This window comes from Sardina pilchardus, chromosome 16, assembly GCF_963854185.1.
Source record: "Sardina pilchardus chromosome 16, fSarPil1.1, whole genome shotgun sequence".
Classification (NCBI taxonomy): Eukaryota; Metazoa; Chordata; class Actinopteri; order Clupeiformes; family Clupeidae; genus Sardina; species Sardina pilchardus.
Genome location: NC_085009.1, coordinates 8353921 through 8376420, shown reverse-complemented (window position 1 = coordinate 8376420; position 22500 = coordinate 8353921). Strand labels below are relative to the sequence as shown.

General features: G+C 46.2%; 2 protein-coding genes across 2 annotated transcripts in view; one reads left to right on the top strand and one right to left on the bottom strand.

Moving 5' to 3' along the window:
• The first annotated feature begins 11506 nt into the window (after positions 1-11506).
• On the top strand, positions 11507-20944 carry cct7 (chaperonin containing TCP1, subunit 7 (eta)). Its single transcript, XM_062516222.1, has 11 exons — positions 11507-11631; positions 12484-12637; positions 12756-12862; positions 13002-13180; positions 13464-13635; positions 14538-14702; positions 15284-15472; positions 16995-17092; positions 17752-17884; positions 19102-19308; positions 20212-20944. Exons 1-11 carry the CDS (start codon positions 11626-11628, stop codon positions 20440-20442), a joined length of 1641 nt encoding a protein of 546 aa, XP_062372206.1. The 5' UTR covers positions 11507-11625; the 3' UTR covers positions 20443-20944.
• Positions 20945-21286: 342 nt separating this feature from the next.
• Positions 21287-22500, bottom strand: part of hspa12b (heat shock protein 12B) — a 23835-nt gene continuing 22621 nt past the window's right edge. The window contains exon 13 of the mRNA XM_062516816.1: positions 21287-22500. This exon is cut by the window's right edge and continues 295 nt beyond it. Coding sequence (XP_062372800.1) covers positions 22101-22500 — 400 coding nt within the window. The 3' untranslated portion in view covers positions 21287-22100.

Here is a 22500-nt window from a genome sequence, read left to right as displayed (position 1 = left end):
ATAAAAACAGCACAGAATTTAGCTCCTCTTTGAAAGCTCTAATTGGTCTGTGCTGATTGTGAGTGTGTTCCGGGGGACTCGGCGATAGCAACGCGGCGCGCTAAACATCGGGCCTTTGATCCCACAAGCACTACCGTTTGAAGCTGCAAGTCTGATATATCCTCGCATCTCTCCCCACCCTCTCCCCCTGCTCCTGGGTGCAACGCAAGACAGCCACAAGGAAGACGCCACCACTCCGACAATTTATGTAAACAGCAGCCTTTGAGGACGGTTTTGCTGAATGTCAAACAACGTTGGTTTGACGTTAGCTGGGGCGAGGTTATAAGGTCGTCCCCATGGCGTTGCATGTGGAGGAACTTGGCTTTCGGTGCATTTGGTGCCCTCAGACGACGGTTCCTCTGGAATGATGGTTCCTGTCGTTCCTGTCTCCCAGTAGAACCTCGCAGGGAAAGCACAGATCCGTAAAGATTCACGGTGTGCGTTTGGGATGCCGTCCGCCCCGATGCGGCAGGTTCTCACGGAAACTCTTGACTTGCTGACTTAAGATCGGCCTTGGCGGCTTAAGAGCGATGAGATTATTGCGTACAAAATCCCAAGCTCGTTAAAAACGCTTGCATCTCCACGTCGTGACTTTCAAGAGTGCATCTCTCTCTCTCTCCTCTCTCTCTCTCTCTCTCTCTCTCTCTCTCTCTCTCTCTCTCTCTCTTCCAGGTGGATGAGTTACCTTAGCGCTCCTGTGGTGATCAGTCGATGCGTCCCCCAGGAGGAGCGTTGTCGTCTGACTGCCACGTGTGTGTGTGTGTGTGTGTGTTTTTCCCACCGTTTGCTCCTCCTGCTGTCTGCCCAGTCAGGGGTACATTAGCAAGCAGCAGGTCACCGAGGCCCTGTTGCGCTCGCGCTCCCTCTCTCTCTCTCTCTCGTCACACACACACTCACACACACACACACACACACACACACACACACACACACACACACACACACACACACACACACACACACACACACACACACACACACACACACACACACACTCAAACACACTCACTGGAAGTGCCAGGCTGCCAAGAGTTCTCAGTGTCCTGGCGGCCTCCCCCGGGGGTCTTGCTAACTGGGCCGAGGTTTTAGCGTTGGGGCCTGTCACTATCAGAGCCGAGCAGAGCGAAGAGGAGAGCGAAGGAGAGTGGCGGAGGAGGAGGAGGAGGAGGTGGGGGGGGGGGATGTTAGGGCCGGCTCCCGGAGGTGTCGGCTGTGAAGGAGGCTCTTCAGATGAGACGGACGCCCTGAGCCCTGTCCTGTCCTGTCCTGCCCCGGCCTGGCCTGTCCGCCACCAGCCTGCTCACTCTCCACTCTCCCCCCCCTCCCTCACCTTCTCCTCCATCTGTCTATCATCCGTCTCCTCGCTCTCTGTCTTTAGTCCTCGCTCATATTCACACACACACACACACACAAACACACACACACACACACACACACAAACACAACAATAAACGCTCACATACAGTATGTGCACTTTCTCACACACATACACACACATACAAACCCAAATCCATACATCAAATTCAACCATAGCAGCAATGACTTTCAGAATGTCAGATGCAAACATCTCTCTGTGCGTATGTCTCTCGTGCCCTCTCTCAACATATAGCTCGTTCTCACCCCTCCCCCAGCACTTAGTCAGGCCATAAGTCTGCTTCGAGACCGTGGAGGATAGCATGCTAGTGGCTGAGATTAAGATGACATGAGTGCACGTTAACCCTTAAGATCTGACTCGCAGCCACGAGCGAATGCATCTGTATGAGAGTTTGTGTGTGTGAGAGAGAGAATGTGTGTATGTGTATGTGTGTGTGTGAGTGTAAGAGGGAGAGGGAGAGAGAGAGAGAGTGTGTGTGTGTGTGTATGTATGTGTATGAGAATGTGTGTGTGTGTGTGTGTGTGTGTGTGTGTGTGTGAGAGAGAGAGATAGAGAGAGAGAGAGAGTGTGTGTGTGTACATGAATGTGTGTGTGTGTGTATGTGCGTGAGAGACAGAGAGAGAGTGTGTGTGTTTTGTGTGTACTGTATGTGTATGAGAATGTGTGTGTGTGTCTGTATGCTTGCACATGTTTATGTGTGTGTGTGTGTGTGTGTGTGTGTGTGTGTGTGTGTGTGTGTGTGTCTGTATGCTTGCACATGTTTATGTGCGCATGAATGTGTGTGTGTGTGTGTGTGTGTGTGTGTGTGTGTGTGTATGCTTGCGCATGTGCCTGCGCATGTGTGCGTGTATCATTGAGTCAGGCATGAGTAACCCCTGATCAGGGGGCTTGTCAGCATTTGTCCTGCAGGAGCCCTGTCCTCTCCAGGGCGGATGGGTGGGCGGAGGTGGGCGGTGAGCGGCGGAGGTGCGATGGGACCTGACATTAAAGCCAAGGTGCAGGGCCTGTCAGGAGCTCGCAGTGTCCCACAGCGTGCAGCGGTTACTTTCCACAGCGCTGCACAAAATGCTGCCCGTGAATTTTTTTTTTTTTTGTGTGTGTGCAAACGGAAGCGGCGCGGAGGTTTTCAAACAAAGTCGTGGCGACCGCTGCCCTCGTTTTCCTTGGTTTTCTTTTCTCGTTTTCTACCCCACATTCTTCCATCCTCCTCTCTCTCTCTCTCTCTCTATCTCTTTCTCTATCGCTCTCTCTCTCTGGTTCTTCTATCCCTCGCTTGTTGGCAGAGGTTGAAAGAGCTTCTTCTCGCTCACTTCACAAACGAGGTCTCAGGGGCACTCGTGCCGATGAGGATGACACTGGACACTTGATCTTCATCCAGCTATTGAGCCCTCCTCCGCTCAAGTGTCTGCAGATGGACAGCTTTGCTGTCACTCAACTTGGTCTAAATAACTTGTATAGAGCGCAAAGTAATCAAACTCCCTGGCTGTTGGCCAAGAGGGGTTTTCATTGTCCCTCTAACAATGCATCCTTAATCCTTCTAATATGAACACAAAACCTTAATTTTGTGAAATAATTTTGAGGCAATTTCCGATTTGATACACCAGCTCATTGTTGGTGTATAGAAATTCTACTTAATCTCTCTCTCTCTTTCTCTCTCTCTCTTTCTCTCTCCCTCTTTCCCTGTGACACGGAAATGGTGGGTGGACCAACACACCTTCGTCAAAACGCCAACTTTTAATGCACTGTTAATTAAACCCCAGGAAATGATAGAAATCGGCTCGGCCCGTGACACCTGCTTCCGGAACCATCTACCATCTACCATTCCGCGGCCTCTATTAATAGCGACTCGCTCTCTCGCTCACCACCCCAAAAAATTCATCAGAGCCGTGAGAGCTTTTCCATTACTCTCCCCCCCTTTCCTTAATGCGACAGGCGACAGAAAACGAGAACGTGAACGTCCCCCCCCCCCCCCCCCATCCACCATCCCCCAACCCCAACCCCTCATCCCCCCAGGTGCAGATCCTAATCCCCCTGACAAATACCCTGACAGCCAACGTGGCAATCTTTCCCCCCCCAGACTAACGCTGCGGCGCGCTGGGCTTCCATTTTAATGCCCCACTGAAGCGCTCCTGCACGTACTACCCGGTAGCGGTGGGGGTAGACTCTGTCAGAAAGCGCGAGCGCAGAGCGATGAGTGTGACAGGTTTTTGACGGCGGCCAGTTCGTTTACCGACGAGCGCCTCTTAGCCAAGTCTCCATTTCCGATCGCTCCGCGTCTTATCCCCCCACCCTCATCTCATCCATTTTAATTACTCCTTCCTTTTTAAACTTCATTTTTCCTCTCTCTCCTGGGTCAAATAAGATTGCGAGCAGTCTATGCGCTCCTTGGCAAGCCCACTGCGATGTATTAATAAAGACTTTGGCAGGCGGAACAATTTCGGCATCTCCAAAATAAATAGTAGGTCTATGGTAACGCAGAAGTGAAGGAGGGGGGCAGAGGCAAAACCTTTTGTGCGGCGCGATCATTCATCTCCGCATGGGGCCAAAGTGTATGAGGCGTTCAATTTTAGATTTCTCAGCAAGAAACTTTCTCTTGATCAGAGAAAAAGGTTTTCCACAAAACAGAGTGAACGGAGAGCGAGAGAATTTGGTATTTCTTTCGGCTATTATTCAAGTATGGAGGTACGGGGGCACTTTCATTATGCCTGTGTCTTGAGTTCGCTGACCTCATACTATACATGATAAATGTGTTTGTTGATGGCTGCTTGAATTGCTGATTTTTTAGCACATGGTTGGATTTGAAACGTTACAATAGAGCTTTATATCCTGATGTTGCATTGGTAGCTGTATTCTGAACATCCAATGAAAACATGCAATTCTGTTAACCCTCCCAAGGAATCTTATTCAAGTGCTCTGATGCACAAGATATGCCACTGAATGTGCACGCACACACTAAACATGAACCTCATCATTTTTTAATTCTTGATATTAAGGATAGATTTCTCATTTCGGTTGCTCTACAGCACACTCGGCATGTCTGTGCGGCATGCAGTGAAGAGCTATTTTGCACAGATGGATGATTGCCTGGATCTGCAGAGGAGAAAGTGACAGTGATGCCTGCCAAAGAGGTGCACTCTGACTCCGAGCCTTCACCCAGAGGCCAGATCCACCAGCCTGCATCTCCATCCTCACCCTCCACCCGTCACCGCGCTCTCGTCCAAAAGAGAAGCAAAAAAGGCTGATCCTGAGTCAGTTTTAAATGCATCAGGCAACCGCTGATGAACCATTGCCGCAACTGACTGCAGAACAGCGGCCCCACTCAGCAGTGCACGAGTGTGTGTGTGTGTGTGTGTGTGTGTGTGTGTGTGTGGATTGGGGGATACAGATTCTTTCCAATAGGACCAAATCCACACGTGGCTGTCTGTTACCATGGCAGCATATCCAGTTGTCAGGTGCGGATGATGGGGGGAGGAGTGGGATATCCTGGCCGGCATTTACTATCTCCCTCTGACTCAGGCCTCGTTCCCGAACGACGCGTCGGAATGCCGGCGCTCCTGCCTGAGTGAAACGCGTCTTGACAGATCCGCCCAATCAAGGCCGTCTCCAGCCGATGCAGGCTGAACGACAGCGCACGAGCCCAAGCAAAGCACAAGCACAAGCACAAGCCCTGCCACCATTTTATGTCAGTGTCAGAGTCAGGCCGACGGGGCATTAACCTGAGAGGGGGATTATGGGTATTTTCTCAGGAACCTCGTCTCAAAAGCCTGTAGATTCCATCTTTTTTTTTTTTTTTTTTTTCAATCCCCCCACCAGTAATCCAATCATTAAGGGGATCGGCCTGACACGCGGGTCGCCTAATGCTATTCAAACACGCATGCATAAATACACATACTCTCTCTCTCTCTCTCTCTCTCTCTCTCTCTCTCTCTCTCTCTCTTTCACTCTGTCACACACTCTCTCTCTCTCTCTCTGTCTTCCTCTCTTTCACTCATACACACGCATACAGTAGAGTGACAAGATCCAAGCCATAGTCATCAGTGCATTGTGCATTACATAACATGAGATTGCACTGCTGCATGGAGTCTGATGACCAGAAATTAATTCAAGGGATGTGTGTGTGTGTGTGTGTGTGTGTGTGTGTGTGTGTGTGTGTGTGTGTGTGTGTGTGTGTGTGTGTGTGTGTGTGTGTGTGTGTGTGTGTGTGTGTGTGTGTGTGTGTCTGTGTGTGTGTGTGTGTGTGTCTGTGTGTGTGTGTGTGTGTGTGTGTCTGTGTGGTGGTGGTGGTGGTGGGGGGATTGAACAGAGGAGGAGAGAAGGTAGAGGGAAGGGGAGAAGAGAGGAGGAGAAAGATGAAAGTTGGTGTCCCATTTGGATTTGGGTCGAGTGAAGACTTCAAAGTCTGATTGAAGGTGTTTGAGGAATGGTAAGACCGTAGAAGGAGGGAATTTCGCATCTGGCATGTCGGTGTTGGGGGAGACAGAGTGGCTTTCTTGTCATTGACTAACCCATCCCGGAATGTAAAAATATGAATAAACAGCATCTGTTATCCATGCCGGTGCTAAAAGGGGTATATCATGGCGACAAACATATAAGCATTTTCTCGTGCCATTTCCCTCACAGTGACCCGCTTTTGAAATCATCACATAAAACATTGAGAGAGGAAATTAATTTGTTAATGGAACATGTATGAACAAAACAATTTCCACTCAAGTAGCATCATTTTGACATACAAAAAAACCTTCCACTGCTGTAGACACCAGCCATGCTATTTACTGTAATGTAGGCTATACATTACAATGTATAGAAATAGCTCCCTTACCGCAGCCTATATGGTCTAAGAGTACAGTAGGCTATATGAGTCATAGGATAGCTTTCATTAGTCTGGTCCTACCTTTTTCTCGTTATTTCTGCAGTATGGAACACAGGTGGTCGCCACACACCATTTGGCAATTCGCGGTGTCCTGCGACGGGGAGACGAGCTGCCCTCACCACCCGGGGCGCGGGCGCATGGCAGGCGGACGCGTGCTCTTGGTTTCAACCGGGGATGGACAGGTGTCGGCGTGGGCGTGGTGTGGTTCCCGCCAACACGTAACGATGGGTCAGACAAGCCCAGCAGGGAAGCACTGTTATCCCGCCAGCACTCTGGAAAAGAAATAAACAGATTACCTTCCAATAATAGCCTCAGGAAGATGCGGCGGGCTAATTTGCCTCTACGCTGCTGCTGAAGATGGCTCAGCTCTTGGGTTTTTTTGTGTGTTGTTGTTTCTCTTTTTTTTTTTTTACATTATTCAGATTGAGGTCTATGCCTCCATGCATCCAATTAGCTAAGGTCATATAGCCTCGTTCGTGAATACAAAACCTAAATATATATCCTAGGAACAAGATAATTACAGCTTATGATCTTAAATAGCTTACGTTACAGTGTTACCAAAGTGAACGTTTTGATCTACTTTGGTCTAAGTCAGTATGTTTGATCTTATCTATTTATTGAGGACTAATTTATTTGTTAATCTATTCTATTTATACTATATCCAATAAACCAGCCGGTTGTTGTTACGCCAGTCGATGCGCTTTTGGTGCACATGGGGACTAGACTGGTTAAGTAAAAAAGTGGATTTTAATTCCAGGCTGCATGGTGAAAGCGCGTAACATGCTAGAGTGTATTGCATTCAGTGGGTTATCGTAAGTCTCATAAAGCCCGTAGCCTATAGCATATCCGCTTGAGTTGGTTTGTAGCATGACCCTAATCTTACAATACAGTGTAGGCGAGATAACGGACCCCCATATCCATACTCACTTGTGGCTGCTCCAGTGTCGTATTCCGCGCCCTCCAGTCAAACCACCCACTTCCAAGAAAATCCTTATCTGCCACGTTATGCTGAGCAGTCCGTAGGTTATCAACAGTAACCTGCCCGGTTCGGGGTCTTCAGATGTGCCTCGCGTGAGGGACTGCACCTGACTGGTCGTTCGGTACAGAACTCGTACTCAATTGCGTATATCCCACTGAATGAAATGGTTTGCCCAGTTTGATCAAATAAGAGAATTTAGAGTCTTAGCAGAGGCTATATCTTGTTGAGGGCTACGTGCCCTGTAAGCTAACCTAGTGAACCTCTAAATTGATAATCACCGCTTACTGGCACCACGAACTTGATGGAGGTCCGAGCAGATGTGTTTTCGTCTCCTGGTAGGATTTACACGTAGCGGTCCGTAATCAACATTAAAAGTAGAACCCTACAGCTCAAGCATCCATCTTCAATTTCCCCCTATCGCTCAAACAAACCAGTCTCCAGCGGAAAGGAATATCGACAGGTTCTGTATGAGACAGTTATTCATCATAGATAATAGTAAATTGTTAGACGACGTGTCTCAAAGAGAAACGAGTAAATCCTTGGTAGTGTGTAGTCAGTAGCCAGGGTGCACACACCCGGCGATGAGCTTACCAATGGATCTGTAACCCGTAACTGTGAGACTTGGAGAGGCTGACGCCGTGGAATGAATGAATTCATAAAGAGGCAAGCGATGCTCTCGCATCAGCACCGACTCGCAGCGAAGGGTGGGGAGGTAGCGAGAGCACCAAGTCGCGCGCATACAAGGCGGTGTCACATCGGCGTTCGCAAAACTTCTTGATGTTTCCAAACTACCCACTCCGCGCAAGACACAGAGATAGGATAATATTTGTATACATGGATTACAGACTCCACAAAATGATTTTCACAAATGAATTAATACATTTTAACGTCATTGTTGTCACGCAACCTGTTTAGCGTGAACGTCACTGTCATAAACAAAACCCCTTTCAACCCCCCCCCCCCCCCCCAAAGGAATCCCTGAATTAACACTTGGAAATAAATTTAAGATGAAGAAGGTTATACTCAAATTGTCCTTAATTACCCCTTAATCCAAACAAAGGAACCCCTGACTTGACACCTGAAATGTAGATAAGGGGTTACACTTTAAAATGGCATTTTAAGGTAGGATATTAAGGAGCAGGTTTCAGAAATTAAGGGCCCTTTGATATAGATTAAGTAGTTTTGGTATGTTTTCTGGTGTAATAAGATCAATTTGAGTACATCACGTTTCGCAGTGTCTTTGAAATTGCTTCAGACCTCACCAGTCAGGATCTTGGTGTTGAAGTGAAATGCCATTATTTATTCTCAGTCATATCTTGTCTCTTTCTATTATCCCTCATCAGACAGCCACACACATACTTGCACGACTATGTTACACAAAATCATCGTTTTGTAAGGCAAGGGCTAGTTAATTAGCCACCAACACCTTAGAGTATTGAAATATTGATTGGGTGTTGATGAATGGTTTAATTAATTGGAAACCATGACCTCAAGACTAAAGTGATGTACAGTCACTACAAACCCTGAGTGACTTCTATCCCACTCATTTATTATATGGTTATCTCCCTCAGTATACTCAAACATGCAGTATTAGGCCTACATACATACTGTACATACATACTTACATAGCAAGAGAGGAGAACATGAGCATTGATTTTATGCCTCATTGGCACTTAATATATTTTCCTTTGTTTTTCCACACAACACACATAAACCAAGACACACACACACACACACACATACGGCTTCACAAGGGAGGCCTTATAAAACAGATGTTCATGGATGTTGATTAGAAATAACTACTTATCATGTGCCCAGACATAGTGTAGTTGGCCATGTTTTATGTTTATTTATCTATTTTTTTTCCACACCTCAAGCAGACTCCAGCTGGGCTCTTCCCTGTATGACGCTGTTGTCAGGCTGGTGGAGAATCCTCACTGTAAACCCCCCGCTGCATTCAATTATGAGCTGAACTGCGGTGGAGCCTTTGAAGACCCTTATGGACCAGCGCAGTATAGCTCAGCGAGTGCAGACTTCACAGAGCACGGCAGAATATCTTTGTAGTAAGCGCTCTACAGAGTGTGCACACTGCACAGTGCTCAGACTGAAATCACTGAAATACAGGGATTATGTTATAGCGTTTAGAGACGCTCAAAATAGAGACCGTGCTTCAATTGTATAGCAGAGAACAGGGCAATGGACGTCAGATCAATGCCGTTTTTATTCGGATTTTAAGTAATCCCTTCCCCTCATATTCCATGCATTTTGCATGTTAGATTCCAATGTATAGCTTACAGTAGAGATAACATTATGCCCTAGTGAAGATCCACATACATGGTGCCGTAGCATGGCTTTTAACCGTAATCCAAATGTGATCACTGCTGACACATCTCTTATCTGATGCCCTATGACCTTATGGGAAATATACCTCCATCTTGTTCACTCCCCATAATCACCCTCTCCACCCTTAACTGCTGATGGAGGTGATTATGTATATGGCCACCATCGAGCGTGGAGCATATGCTAGCAATGATTCCACATGAAAGCCCTGTCAGGGGATGGGTGGAGGTGAGGCTGCTTAATCACAGACTCTACCAAGGGGGGATAGGGTGTAGCCCAGACTAAATTATCATGTAAAGCTTTTCCTTGACATTTCAGTCAGTGCAGGTTATAGTAGTTGAATGAACTCAAAATAGTGAGATTACAGTGCATCTGAAGTCTTATCCCACAAGAGAAGTTACTGGAAGTCTTTATCCCCTGCTTGTTTCAATGCTGAAAGTGTTGTTATGAGTGGAAAACATACAGTAGCTCCTGCTTTAGACCAGTGTCGAACAGCACGACTGCACTCTCACAAACTGTGGCAAAACGGGTGCTCGTGTGACCTGGGTGGTTTGTACAAGGCAAGTTTCCTGAAATATCACCGCTGTAAGAAGCACCCTTGAGGGCGAGGCTCTGTCTTGTACGCGTATAAATGTTTGATAATTGTATGTGTCTAAAAGCGGTGTGGAGTCGCAGCGCTCGGAGCCACAACCACAGGGCGCAGGCACATCAGAGAGAGAGAGAGGCGGGCACCTCCCCTGCCATCGCACCAGCGCCAAACCAACCGCGCTAACCTAAGCCTCTAGTTACATGGGCGGAAAATAGCCTTGAACCACTGCCCTGGCATATACTTTAACATATGCCAGCAGAACATCTGTTTGAACCAGATACACTGTCCACCCAAGTTCTCAGGGTGGTATTTGTGAGAGGAATTCATGTTTGGAGAAGTGATCTGTGCCTCTGTGCCAAGTACATCATCATTGTTCAATGCATCTTCTTAATCACAAACTGTGATTTACTGCTGACTGATGCAATATTGCATGCCCCATTAAAATACGTTTATTTAACAGAGAAAGGAATTGCTGATCAGAGAAGAACGAGCAACAAATGAAGAATGTGAGGGGTGGAGGGAGGAGGAGTGAGCTTGGAGGAGGAGACTGTTTGAGAGGAAGATTATGACTAACTAAATTGTGAAGTATATAGCACACAAGGGCAAGGGAACGTTCCTGTCATGCTAAAAAAATATGAGCGTTAAAGAGAGAAAAATTCCAGAAAGAAAGACATTTTAAACAATAGGCTATCAGGCCTATTTCTGAAAACATTCACTGCCAATTTTAAAACGTAGGCCTATAGCCTAGATTTCATATATCTAAAAGCTTGCATGTGGCATCTCCATCTCCTAAACTGCCGATCTAGACTGTTTTGTTGTGAGGTAATAGATTCTCTTGAAATGATAATTTCTGTGAGGTTGTCAGCTAGGTAGGCTACTTGCTGGTGCTTGACACTTTCACCACCCATCCCTCATCTCCTGTGTCTTACAGAAAGTGAGTTATGGCTAGGCCGTTAATTTAAATAGGCAGGCTTCTGCTTAAATCAAGGCAAGTTTCTTTAGGCTATACTATTCCATTATTTCCATACACACATTATTTACACAAACAAAAGCAAATAATAAATAAAAGCATACAATGGCAAGAGTTAAAATAGTTTAAAAACTAAAGTAAAAATAATATCCTAATTTAAAGACAACAGGGGAGAAATGGTTCATTTTACTGCTTCGAGTGCCACTGCAGGAGAACGACATTCTATGAAGTAGGTCTACTATGCTAGTGGATTATATTCATACTTGCATCATGAAGACAGACGAGCCTTTAGACTTCCAGTAAGATTTCATGATTTATCTATAGAGGTGCAGCAACGCCGCCCGGCGTCTAAGAGGAGAATAACAGAAATCAGACAGTGCAGGCGAGGATTTTTCTAGAGGTTTCCAAGTGCATTGTGGGATTGTTAAACCGGCGTCGCCTTCCTTTTCTCTTGTCTGCCAAGATGATGGTGAGTAGTACAACATGCCTACTTTCAATGCTAATCCCTCATCATCTGCGGAGATTTTGGCATATTATGTGTACCTGAGACCGCCACTATGTAGGGATTTTAACGGGCATCTTGAAAAATAGTGTATGTTTGTTGTCTACAGATCTGTGATCCGTATTTTATCCTGCTATTGTCATGCTAACTTGTTAGCTTTCTAGCCCATTCTCCCGTGTCTCCGCCTATAACGGGCTCCTCCTTGGGTTTGACAACTAGTGCTGTGTCAGATGCTGTAGCTTGCTAGCTACATTTGCATCTTAGTTTTCGATAACGTCCCCTTAGAGTTATGTGCGCACTTGTACTTACTTTGCTTATCAACGTTTGTTTGAAAGAGTGGTAGACATTGAGTAGGCTATGTCACTGTAAAATGCACTAATCACACAATCAATCGGCTAGCTCGCTAGTAGCTAAGCCAGTTAGTTAATTTACCGGCTAGCTGAAACAGAAGTAGCATTTCGTTGAAACGTGTTGTGGACTTATTTAGGCACTAAACAAAGGCATTGGAGTGCTACCATCTCACGATGATGGTAAAGTTAGCGGTAGTTTATCAGGATGTGCATGAATTGGCTTTGTCGAGAGGTGCGCTGGCTAGAGCAGGGATGGGTAGCCAGTTGCAGTTTATTATTGGACAATGCATTGAGTAGGTGCTACGTGAAAATACGTCGCTGTTGTAACACAGAGTTATGGTGGTAACATACAAACCTATGTCAAAGGTGCTCATTCTCTTGACATTACAGTTTTAAAGCCCCTTGTGAACCCTCAGACCTACCTTTTAGAAAATGCGTTAATGGTCTCTGACGCCTTTCCTCCTACTAGAATGCACCAGTTATCGTTCTGAAGGAAGGGACAGACACCTCCCAAGGTGTGCCCCAGCTGGTCAGCAACATCAATGCCTGCCAGGTGATCGCAGAAGCTGTCCGCACCACCCTGGGCCCCCGTGGTATGGACAAGCTGGTGGTGGACAACAGAGGTGAGCATGCAGCAGAAGTGTATGATTCAATTGAATTGGGAGGGTGTGGGCACTTAAGGTGTAAATGTATCTTTTTACATAGCTAAACTTGTAACTTTTTAAAAACTTCTTTCCTTAGGCAAAGCAACCATTTCCAATGATGGTGCTACCATCTTGAAACTTTTGGAAGTGGTCCACCCTGCTGCAAAGACCCTTGTTGACATTGCCAGATCCCAGGATGCTGAGGTAGGTCTCTTGTTGTGATGGTGTATGAACATACTTAATAATAATGAATAATACATCACAAAATAATGTTTGTTTTCCTTGTATGTCAGACATTGTAGCTTGTCCATTCGTGCAGATTTGATGTGTCTGTGTGTTTCAGGTTGGAGATGGCACAACCTCCGTGACGCTGTTGGCGGCTGAGTTCCTGAAGCAGCTGAAGCCGTACGTGGAGGAGGGCCTCCACCCACAGACCATCATCAGGGCCTTCCGCAACGCCACCCAGCTCGCCGTCAAGAAGATCAAGGAGATCGCCGTCACCATCAAGAAGGACGACAGGCAGTATGTGCACTGTGTACTTTTAGTTCCATCTTAAAGACTGGACAAAAGATAGTGGTTTTGGAGTACATGAAATCAAATGATTTCTAAGGTTTAGCACGGCCGACTGTTTGCACTGTTTGACTGTTTGCACTGCAACTGTTCACTCAAGCACAGTTATCCACCAGGCTAGCATACTAATTCAAACATTTGAATAGTTGTATCAACTGAGAATGATCTTTAGACTTATAGTCTTTTTTTTTTTTTTTGGAGGATGTATTTGACTCGTTTGCTGACTGTCTTCCAGAGAGCAGAGGCAACTTCTGGAGAAGTGTGCCACCACGGCTCTGAACTCAAAACTGATTGCTGGACAGAAGGGCTTCTTCTCCCAGATGGTGGTGGACGCAGTCATGTCGCTGGATGAGCTGCTGCCCCTGAAGATGATTGGAATTAAGAAAGTGCAGGGTGGAGCTCTTGAGGTGAGCATGTGTTGCATGTGATTGCCATGGCATTCACCAATTGCATGTGATGGCCATGGCATTCAGATTGGTAGAGGATACAAATGGGTCAATATTTGCATACATGTTGTTAGACAAGCCAATAACGACTACATATTAGTTCTTTGTCATGTATTGTGTGGGTTCCGTGTACATCTGCATGATGCTGGGAGGAGCAATATAATATTTTGGACTATAACTGCCTGGTCTGAGTGCAAAACAAAAACATGGGAAGTTAGCTGGGAAACCATACATTAGTGTTGGTTGACATTCTATTACATTATTCCACAGCTTGGTTGAATTCCCCATTGTTCTACGTTCTCTACGGGGGTCATTAACCATATGTTATTTGCACACCTATGAAGTAGATCTAATTCGCTGGCCGTATCACATGTGAATATTAATTCGCCAAACTCTTTGTGAAGTTTAAATTAACTGTCACGTTGCATTCAAGCTGAAATACAGACGCTCAGAACATAGTAACAATGTAGCATGACGGAGGTGGATTTTAGCTAGTTGGATGGCATGTAGGCTAAATTAAATAGGGATGTTTTAAAGCTAAGGTTCATCTGAATACTGGGATATGCCCACTTGACCACGGGAGAGATGGAACTAACGATTGGCTTTTGGCTGTAGCAACCATCCATTTCGAATTAATGGTGGTCAGTTCACATAAATAAATGCACTTACTGCGCTGCGCGTCAGGCCATATCACAACCTCGATCATGCATTTATTTATGTGAACCGACCACTGCGTTGTCCATTATACCTTACTTAGTTGGACCTACAGTCGTTGATGCGGTGTGCTTTCATGTGATTTAACTTGTACTCAGCTTTGTAGGTGTGTGTGTGCCTGTACTAATTGCCACTTGTTGCTTCTCCAGGACTCCCAGCTGGTTGCAGGCGTTGCCTTCAAGAAGACCTTCTCCTATGCAGGTTTCGAGATGCAGCCCAAGCGCTACGATAACCCAAAGATCGCTCTGCTCAATGTTGAGCTGGAGCTCAAAGCAGAGAAGGACAACGCAGAAGTCCGCGTCAAGTCTGTAGAGGTCCGTATTTGGCGACTCTTTCTCTCCAAAGCCTCAGTGGCCTTTGAAATTGACCGTACTGGGGTCCACGTGCCAAAAGCATAGTTGGTAAGGACGATAGCAACTACCTTGGTAGTGTCACTGTCAAATGAGAGTCTGTTGATTTGAGTTGCACATGCACAAACACTTCAGCTTCATATTGTAACACATCACATTTTTATTTTTGGTAAATTGAAAAATAAAGACATATTTGTTAGCTCTTACTCTAATGTCCACGAAATACGACCAAATATCCACACCGTAGTTCTGTATCGTTAAAGTATCTGTGACATGTGACTCAAATACTGTCAAGTCAGGTTTGGCAGTGACGCTACCACAGCAGATGCATCGTAGTTAGCAACTAGGCTTTTGAGGCACCCCTGCCTGAATGACTTGTGCATGATGTTGTATTGATGAACGCATAAACTCTGCACATTTATAGTCTCCCCTCATGCTGTGCAGTATATCACTGTAATTGGGATTGGATTAAGTCATTAGTGTTTCACAACCTGCGGCCGTAATCGAGTCAAGGATCTTACTGGCTCTAATCTCAACACCTCCAGGACTACCAGGCCATCGTGGACGCCGAGTGGAACATCCTCTACGACAAGCTGGAGAAGATCTACAAGTCCGGCGCTAAGGTGGTGCTCTCCAAGCTGCCCATCGGCGACGTGGCCACGCAGTTCTTCGCCGACCGGGACCTGTTCTGCGCCGGCCGAGTGCAGGAGGAGGATCTCAAGAGGACGATGATGGTGAGCGGAACATGGTTGATCTCTCCATTAGTTGTAGCCTTTGTGTTGTCCATGTGGCCAAAGATTTGTCTTTTGGAGTAAGATTTGTTTCTGATGGTTTACAGTTCAAGGTGGCAGTTTAGGAGGTAAGGGTCCTCGAGAGAAAGTGAACGGGTGTGGAAGGTGCAGTGATATTTTGTTCTGCATTGTGCGTTATCAGTATGAGGGTCATCCTTTATGAGGGTGTGATGCGTTGTGACCAATTGGATTTTGTGCCTTTGTGGTGAAGTAAATTCTTCTGTTGTTGTCCATTCTGCATTGTGTTATGGATCAAGTCAATGCCCGAGTCTTGTTGTACAATTTAGTTGTTTGCAAACGTTTATTCGTTTCTCTGACAGCAGAATAATAACAATCAGGACCTTGACAGTTAGCCGTTGCAGTGCTCAAGACAATATTAGCTATGCTTATCCCCATGACAGCTAGTATGCTAATTATTGTGTATACATCAACGTCGATGAATTAACACGTTGAAAAAAAACAAGGTGACATTTTGTCAAATATATGCACAAAAATGGTAAATGAATAATTATGAAGAAATATAACTTCACTATGACTCATGTGAAATGTTCCTTTACTGGGATGCCCGTTGTTGTCATGGACATTATGATCCCTCCACACGTCCTTATTAGCCTCATTTCTATTTTTAATCCACCATCATGCTTGTCATCACCAGTCAGGCCTCTCTTTGTCAAATATTTACCTAAGCATATTGGGAAAAGCGGTTGCCCTTCTGTCTCTAGTGTTCACATTGCACATGAACTTGGCCAAAGTCAACCAAAGCCACTTATTTGAGTGGATTTTTCAATTTTGTTGGAATATATTTATGCTTTTCTGAAGTATGCGTTTTTACCCAGACTCTCGCTGTCCCTGTCTAGACAGATTATATAATGAAATGAATTTACAAACCTCTCCAGCCTGAGAGAGGGCTCCAAAAAAGGATTATTTTTCCACTGTCGAGTTCAAGGTGCCCGGGTGAACAAAGAGAAAGACTGACATTAGAGCAGGAGGGAGAAGACGTCGGGCCTCGGCAACAGGGTTGACATTTAGAACAGGCTTACTTCACAGAGAACCTGAGACGCTATGACTGCCACTTTCCCATGAATGCCCCGGCACTGTGCCGAGTTCCTAGTCACAAGAAGGATGGAAAGACCAGCAGAAAGCTAGTCATCAAAGATGGTGTCCCTAGAAAAACATTAGCCTTATGGTTTGTTTTGAGGTTTTTTTTTCTGAGCACCTCACAGTGCATGGCAGCTAATGCCCCCCCCCCCCCCCCCCCCTAGACCAAACAACTTTGATAAGATTTGGGAAAGATTCTTGAAAGATTGTAGTCTTTTGAGGAAAGCTTGAATGGTAGACATTAGTTAAAAGACTACAATCTTTCCCAAATCTTTCCAAAATCTTGTCTCAGTTGTTTGGTGTAAGGAGGCCGTAAGTCGTGAGTTCAGAGAATGGCGTGTAACTTGTATGTTTTCCATTCCTCCAGGCCTGTGGAGGCTCCATCCAGACCAGCGTCGGCTCCATGACCGATGACGTGCTGGGCCAGTGCGAACTCTTCGAGGAGGTGCAGGTTGGAGGAGAGAGGTGAGGATCCCCCTACTGACAATGCTCTCAAACGAAGCTGAGGCTCGTCTCAAATCCAGCTGAATCTCCTCTGTGTGGTAGAACGGAGGTGGCTGGTTTGACAGCCGAAGCTTTGAGTCGCTTTGGGATAAAAATGTTTTCTAAGGGTGCTTTCACACCAACATCTTTTGGTGTGCACCAAACGGTCCATTCGTACCAAAACCTCTTAGTCCGGTTCGTTTTCGTTGGTGTGAAAGCATTAATCGCACTCGGGTGCGCACCAAAACAAGCGGGCCGAGACCTCCAAAAAGAGGAGGTCTCGGTCCGCTTGGCTCCGCACCAAAAGTCGACCTCTGGTGAGAACGCGAACTGGGGAACAAACCATAGACTGTAGGTCAAAATAGTGAGTCAAAATTGGCGCCGATTTCTACCAGAGAATAAACATTGAGGAAAAATCAATCAGGCCAATTTTTGGTTCGTTTTCTGGTGTGAAAGCGGACCTCACTGAAGTCTATATGCTACATAATAACAATTTCACTGCCTGAAGCAGACCAAATAATCGAACTAGTGGTGTGAAAGTGCCCTAAATCCCACTCGTCTGCACCTCGATCTAAGCTCTCAGTGGAGGTTTGACTGTTTTGTTGACGCCTGTGTCTGGGGGGGATGTGTTCCGTCTGCAGGTACAACTTCTTCAAGGGCTGTCCGAAGGCCAAGACGTGCACCATCATCCTGAGGGGCGGGGCCGAGCAGTTCATGGAGGAGACGGAACGCTCACTGCACGACGCCATCATGATCGTGCGCAGAGCAATCAAGGTAGGTTGAGCAGCGCAGGGACCTCTCTTCTCTACCATCTAATCACATTCCTCATGTTGTTACTTTGGGTCCACACTGTCTACAACAAGAAGTTCATAATTGTGATTTAGTTTAATACATCTGAAATGTTCAAGCCACCAAGTACAAGGGAATGATGGCAAAATGCAGCAACATTGAAGCTAAGAGTCGTATTCTGAAAGTCTACAACAGGCCCTCTTTATTATATACGCCCATCTGCTTATTAGATGCAAGTAGTTCTGGAATGTCTTAAAGGGATATTCCGCCATTTGTGGAATTACGCTCATTTTCCACCTTCCCTCGAGCAAAACAATCGATATTTACCTTGTTCCCGTTCATCCAGCCATTCTGTGAGTCTGGCGATACAACTTTTAGCTTCAGCCTAGCATAGATCATTGAATCGGATTAGACCATTAGCTTCTCGCCTGCTAGCTTCATGTTTAAAAGTGACTAAGATTTCTGGTAATTTTCCCACTTAAAACGTGTGTCCTCTCAAGTTAGAAAGTGCAATAAGACCAACTGATAATGAACCCTGCCGTTTTTCTAGGCTGATTTGACATGGAACTACATTCTCATCTGGCGTAATAATCAAGGCAACTTGCAGCTACTGGCACTACTACTGCTTGATGTCTATGGGGACTATTTTCAGATGCTGCGTACGATATCACTGCGCCTATGGTATGTTTGCAAGTTGCCTTGATTATTACGCCAGATGAGAGTGTAGTTCCATGTCAAATCAGCCTAGAAAAACGCCAGGTTTCATTTTCAGTTGGTCTTATTGCACTTTCTAACTTGAGAGGAGACACGTTTTAAATGGGAAAATTATCAGAAATCTTAGTCACTTTTAAACATGAAGCTAGCAGGCGAGAAGCTAATGGTCTAATCCGATTCAGTGATCTATGCTAGGCTGAAGCTAAAAGTTGTATCGCCAGACTCACAGAATGGCTGGATGAACGGGAACAAGGTAAATATCGATTGTTTTGCTCGAGAGGAGGTGGAAAATGAGCGTATTTCCAAAAATGGCGGAATATCCCTTTAAGGCTTTTATTGAGTCAGTGAGGCAGTACAAGCAGACCCATACCAAAGATGGTAATGGTTACATTCGGGCATTACTTTATCTCTGGCGCACCCTAGTGGTCATTCTTTTATATTTTATGTCTGAAAGTCTGCATTGTAAAAAATACACGTTTGTTTTTCAGAACGACTCTGTCGTCGCTGGTGGAGGGGCCATTGAGATGGAGCTGTCCAAGTACCTGCGGGATTATTCTAGAACCATTCCTGGCAAGCAGCAGCTGCTGATCGGTGCCTACGCCAAGGCTCTGGAGATCATCCCTCGGCAGCTGTGCGACAACGCCGGCTTCGACGCCACCAACATCCTCAACAAGCTGAGGGCCAAGCACGCACAGGTACCAACGCCCGTTATTCTCAAGCATTTTGGCACACACTCATGGATGGAGAATGTGCTGTAATACTTCTCCATGCATGACACTTTCATTGTCAAAATATAATGATTGGCAGATTTAGAGACGCTACCAGTTGATATTTCATAGGCACTCATTAATCAATCATTAACTATTAACCTTAAAGTGTGTCTGCAGTATAAGGAGAGCAAAGTAGTAAAACATTGTTCCCCTTACTAGTAATTCCATTCCATACAAGGAAAATAAACTTTCTGTAATCATTCATCTAAGAGTATGATCTAAAGGCTAAATTGTTCTGTTGTTTTATAACCATACACATCATCTACTTGTTGCATACAACAAGCTACACAGCAGAATAAAGTCTGCGATTAGCCAAGTGCTTTACGACAGTTAAGAAGACAATGTTCCCTGCTACAAATAGTCTAGCTTGGACGATCTGACAGGCCAATGCCGACGCAGCACAATCTTTCCCTCATGCTCTCATGCCCTTTGACAGTGATGGATTTGAGTTGTGAAGACTCAACCTTGTCAAAATAAAAGCTGCAGGGGGGTGCTGTGGCGCAGCAGGCTACAGCGCTCATACCATAAACGGGTCCGAGTGCCCACGGGGACCCAGGTTCGAATCCGGCCTGCGGTCATGTCCCGATCCCACCCCATCTCTCTCTCTCCCACTTGTTTCCTGTCTACCTCTTCACTATCCTGTAATATTAAAGGCAAAAAGCCCCAAAAATAATAATAAAAGCTGCAGTTATGGTAGTACATATACCTTCGGAACAGCTAGTCTATCTACTATTTAGAAATTGAACAGATTACTCTGTCGTGCTCTCTGCTGTTACCTCTGTGCTGATGACTCGAGCTCACCGCTCCACCCTTTCCTTCATCCGCCAGGGCGGCATGTGGTACGGCGTCGACGTCAACAACGAGGACATCGCCGACAACTTCGTGGCGTGCGTGTGGGAGCCGGCCATCGTGCGGATCAACGCGCTCACCGCCGCGTCGGAGGCCGCGTGCCTCATCCTGTCCGTGGACGAGACCATCAAGAACCCCCGCTCCAGCATGGACGGCCCGCCCGGCGGCGGACCGCGAGGCCGAGGCCGCGGGCGCCCTCACGCGCACTAAACGACCCCTCCCTCACCCCCCCTGCTTTCATGCCCCCATACCCACTCTCTCTCTCTTCCATCCCCTGTCAGCTGGGGCAGGTCACCTCGGAAAGGTCAGACCTGTGGACTCTTTAACACACGGTAGTGAAACGCTGGTGAGAAAGATCTCTGGTCGGTTGTAGCTGATTGGCTTGTCTCTGCACTCCATCGCTCTTTGTAATGATTATCTTTGTTACAGAACAACCCATTTTTTTTTATTTTGATTTACGGTTAGTCGTTTCTTCATGTCCGGTGTCTCAGTCTTGAGCCAGAGACGGTCTGTTTTGTAAGAGTCATATTAAAACAGGCGGGTGTTCTCTCTCTCTCTCTCTCAGCATGTCTGAGTTTGTCCCATGGTGAGCTGAGCGGGGAGCCCCGCCCTCCTGATACGCACTGATGTCGAGCCGCAGTAGATTTGCCGTTTTGTTGGGTCACTCTGTGGAGCTATTTATTGGACCATTAAAATGAATACTCCCACAGTTCACTCCGGTCTGTCTGAATCATTTCCCTGCTTCACTTCTTACCTCTTGAGTTTCAATAGCAGAGGCTGGTGTTTAGGCTGCTGTCATAAGGCACAATATACTTATTGTATTTTCTTCCATATTCAACAGTAATGGTGACAACGCAGCATTACTCAAGGGGTTGCAATCATTATGTAAGTCTCAGGAAATATTTTTAAAAGAACTTTACTGCCTGTTGTAAGACCTAACTCTTATCTTGTGCTGAAATATATTTAGAAAATTATGAATGAGTTAAATAGGTTTCCTGTTGGCTGTGACTACTCGAGAACAGGGTTTAAAAGTGACAAATGATCAAGACTCGAATAAAAGTTAGTGGTCAAACTTTATATGATATTTGATACAAAAAAAAGGTACATAAAAAGAAATCTGAAGTAAGTGCAGAATACAAGAATACATGAGTTTCATTATAAAAAATACTCCAATGAACCTAGTGGATAGATCCCAGCGTGCAGTTTGAGGATAATAGTTTAGGTCATATAAATAGGTATGTACAGTGTGTGAACTAAATCAGAGTAACAATGTCCAAGCTTATTTTCCAAGTGATATTCCAGCATTTTTAACCTTTGTTTTGTAGGCTTTTCTTTATACCACAAGGGGGCACTATCACAACACTTGAGTAGCAGACTTCCACTTTGGTGACACATGTCCAGCAACTCACTGGGTGCACTGCTAGGGGTGCCTCTCAACATGCCTGCTCGATCCTCGAGGGGCGTTCCCACTGATCTATAACTGACACTGGATAGACTATCCCATTGTTTCCGCCCCATCATTCTTTATGTAGATCATTGAGGATCGAGGCCCAAGGAGCGAGGGAGGACGTATAAACGCTGCATGAGAGGCACCCACTGACTTGAGTCAAGAGCAGGAAACACTTTGCTCTTGCTCTTGTTGTTTAACAGAATAATCTTTTGGTGCCGTTCCGAGTCCAATATCTGCACGCTAATTTCAATTAAAAATGCCTTTGGTCATTCCGTTTCCAAAACAGATGAGTATCCACAGTTGTGTCCTCGATGTCTACAAACAGCACTGTTCATTCAGTCTCTTCCATTTCCTTTCAGTTCTAGCCTGCGTTCACAAATCTGATAGCGCTGTAGTAGAACATCCGTCAGCGTGGCATTCAGTTGGACAGGAAGTCAATATTGGCTCGAACGGTGCGGCTCGTCGCCATGTCGACGGCCATCACCTTGATCTCAGTGTCGCCGAACTGCATGGTGGTGCGGATCTCCCGCCGCTCGGACGCGGCGGCGTTCCCATTGTATCCGGCGGCCGCGACGGCGGCGGCGGTAGCGGTAGCGCCGGCCTGGGGCTCGGGATCGGGCAGGTCCAGCGTGATGGCCCCGCACTTCCTGACGCCGGGGTCGCTGATGTAGGTGACGTCGTCGCTGACGCTGCAGTAGATGTTGATGATGATCTTGCGCTGGCCGACGCGGGCCGGCGTGTAGCTCCGCCGCACCACCTCGCCGAGCGCCACCGACTGGTCCACGGCCACGAAGCGGTCCAGGATGTCCGTGCACCAG